Source organism: Gigantopelta aegis, chromosome 9 (genome assembly GCF_016097555.1).
Source record: "Gigantopelta aegis isolate Gae_Host chromosome 9, Gae_host_genome, whole genome shotgun sequence".
Classification (NCBI taxonomy): domain Eukaryota; kingdom Metazoa; phylum Mollusca; class Gastropoda; order Neomphalida; family Peltospiridae; genus Gigantopelta; species Gigantopelta aegis.
Window position 1 is genome coordinate 36,956,307 of NC_054707.1, and position 3,573 is coordinate 36,959,879.

The window sequence follows — 3,573 nt, forward strand, 5'->3', positions numbered from 1 at the left end:
TTTTAAATAATTAAAAAAAACCAAACCCACAAACAAACAACAAACACTACTCAACCCATTCGAAACACATTCCAAAAACAAAACACATTTAACTTAAATGTTTTGTTAAATGCAAATTAGTTCTTAATTCTGCATAAACATTTTATATACGTAAAAAAAACCCATGGTATCAATTTTTGTAAACAAGATAACTATCAAATCCAAGATGGCCGCCATGACTTGATGTTTTTGCATCATATTGGATTCAGTTTAATGTATGTATGGTGTTAATATTTTATATACAGGAGCCTAAATAACTAACCTTTTGCAACTTTGTGTTCTCACAGTGCAATGCCAAAAGACGATGAAAAAATGTTGATTAAGAGAACTGTATGAATTTGAGAGCTTTATGAATTAGGTCCATGGTGTAGGAGAGAAGTAAAACTTATTATGGACTGCCATCGTCAATGTCAAAATGTGTTCCGCAATAAGAGCATTATTTAGTCTCCATAATAACGTTCAACTGTTATGTAATGTTCTAAATAATGTTTCTAAATACTAGGTTTGAAAGCAAAATCGCAATTACAAAATCACTTGTTTGTAAAACATCGCATGTCTGTATAGAATGTACTTAAGAGAAATCTATATAAACCCCAAGTTCGACAACACATTCTATCGACACATCTATCTTTTACTCTTTGATTTATTTAGGTTACAAATTAACGTCTGTTGTGAAATGACAAAAATAAGTCACGTTTATCTTAGTACACATGCACTTCATTCGAAAGGTGGGAGGGACGAAGCCCAGTGGTAAAGCGCTCGCTTGATGCGCAGTTGATTTGGGATCGATCCCCGCCGGGGGCCCATTGGGCTATTTCTCGTTCCACCCAGTGCACCAAGACTGGTAATATATCAATGGCCGTGATATGTGCTATCCTATCTATGGGATAATACATATAAAAGATCCCTTGCTACTAATGGAAAAATGTAGCGGGTTTCCTCTCTAAGACTATATGTTATTCGATATGCACAGTGGTCCAACACCTCACCCCTGGAGAGGAACACAGTTAACCATACAAACACTGGCCACGATTGATGAATAATACCCAGAGACATCATGGACACAGGTATATACTGATGGATCTGCAACAAATGCAGTGGAAAACGGAGGGGCTGGAATATACATCATGGACCCTAGTGGCTACCGAGAGGAGGCACACTTTCCTACAGGGAAACACTGCATAAACTATGCTGCAGAGGTTGAGGCTCTCATTCATGCTGCCCACATCTGCTCACATGTCGTCTTCCTGACAGATGCTCTCTCTGCCCTCCAGGCTCTTGAAAACAACAAGCCTGACATACTTTCAGAAGCCCTACATCCTATCAGCAGTGTCAACCAAGTCGTGTTACAATGGATCCCTGCTCACTGTGGCATACCAGGAAATGAAAATGCAGACAGACGGGCAAAACTGGGTGCAACTAAAGAACAGGCGGATAACCGGATGACATGCGAAGAAATGAAATCCCATATTAAATCTCTCTATAGACCTCCCAAACAAACCAATGATTATTACCTCCTGTCCCGATAGGAACAGGTCATCATTTTTCGACTAAGGACTGGACACAACAGGCTGAACCAGCATATGCATAAGGGGTTCCGACTGGAGAAGCAGAACAGACGACCGAACATGTCATCCAAGACTGCATAAACACTACAGCAGCTGAGGGAGACTACCTGGACAACTACAACAACTCTCCAGAAGAAGCTGTATGGTACAAGAAGTGATCTACAGAGAACAGTATCGTTCATAGTCACTGCTGGCCTCGACGTGCAGTCAACAAGCGAACGAAAAGAAGAAGAAGAAGACGACTATATGTCAAAATTACCAAATGTTTGACATCCAATAGCCGATGTTTGATAAATTAATGTACTCTAGTGGTGTTGTTAAACAAAACAAATTCTTAATTCGAAAGGTCTAATACTGAGCAATGGCGGAATTTAGTAGGTCAGTCGGTAGATTGATTTTATGTCACTGGGTCGAACCTCCTGGCAGACACATTGGATTCTCCCCCCTCCCCGTCTCAACCATACCACACGACTGGTATATCAACGGTTGTGGTACGTGCTGTCCTGTCTGTTGAAAAACTGCATATAAAAAAATCCCTTGCTGGTGACGGAAAGATGCAGGTTTTCTCTGTCAGAATTACCAAATGTTTGACATCCAACAGCCGATGTCTGATAAATCAATGTGCTTTAGTGGTGTTGTTAAACAAAACAAATTCTTAATTCGAAAGGTTTAATACTGAGCAATGGCGGAATTTAGTAGGTCAGTTGATTTTATGTCATATGATCGAACCTCCTGGCAGACACATTGGATTCTTCCCCCACCCTCCATCTCAACCAGTAACACACGACTGGTATATCAAAGGTCGTGGTACGTGCTGTCCTGTCTGTTGAAAAACTGCATATAAAAAAATTCCTTGCTGGTGACGGAAAAATGCAGGTTTTCTCTGTCAGAATTACCAACTGTTTGACATCGATCCGATAGCCGACGATTAATTAATCATTGTGCTCTAGTGCTGTCGTTAAACAAAACAGACACTTACTACTGAGTAGCATCCACATGGGCGGATCCAAGGGGGGGGGGGACCAGGGGGACGCGTCCCCCCAAAAAATTGTTCAAGTGCCCTCAAAATGTCCAAGTGCCCTTTTTGTTTGTAGAATTTTTTTTTTTTTAAGTAAACAATAATTATATTGTAGATAAATGAAATCAAGATTTTCGTGTACATGCGCAAGCTTGCAGATATGTGTCTGTGTTATTGAGTCTCAATGGGGCCCCATTGAGGTTCTAACGCGAGTGACGCCAATTTACTTCATTATTGCTAGTATATTATGACGTAGAACTGTAGGAATTCATATTAATTGTAAATATCAAAACTTGTAGTAAGGTGCCCTTTTGACGAGTCAATGTGCCCTTCTTTTTTGGTCCCCCCCTAAAAATATTTCCTGGATCCGCCCATGATCCAGATTTTCGTTTACTTGCTTTTACTAGTTTAGTAGCGTGAAAGTCAGTATTACAGTACAGCTTAACTGCACGAGATCGGCTCAATAACATGAGCTTGACCAAATATATATAGTTCTGTAAATAAAACATTGATCGACATTTCGCGTGTTAATCACACGGCTTAACTCGACCAATGCCTCCAAAAATACCGACTCTCTTCATTTAGGATAGGAAAATTAAAATGAACGTGCTCATGTCCCAGTGTTAAGCTGTTGGTAGTATTCGCGTTATATCGAACTCTCGTAAGACGAATGATGTTGTTTGTATAGAGTAAAATATAATATGGCCGGGACAGATTAGGTCAAATAGGACTCTAAAGCTGCTATGGCATCCAGTTTGTTTTTAGTTATCTGAAGAAAAAAACAAAGCAAAATAACAACAAACAAACAAAACGAAAAACCATCATCGGGTGATCAATGAACAACAACCTGGTCCAACTTTTTGAATTTGAATAACGGCAAAAAAGCGAAACATAGAACAATTAGATTTTGAACGTACGCAGTCTATAAGGTGTATACCATCAAATCAA

At 39.6% G+C, this 3,573-nt stretch overlaps 1 protein-coding gene across 1 annotated transcript; it reads left to right on the top strand.

Annotated features, from left to right (window-relative positions):
- Window positions 1-1,166: 1,166 nt before the first annotated feature.
- Window positions 1,167-1,568, top strand: LOC121381550. Its single transcript, XM_041510882.1, has one exon. The coding sequence runs from the start codon at window positions 1,167-1,169 to the stop codon at window positions 1,566-1,568; it is 402 nt and encodes a 133-aa protein (XP_041366816.1).
- The last annotated feature ends 2,005 nt before the right edge of the window (window positions 1,569-3,573 follow it).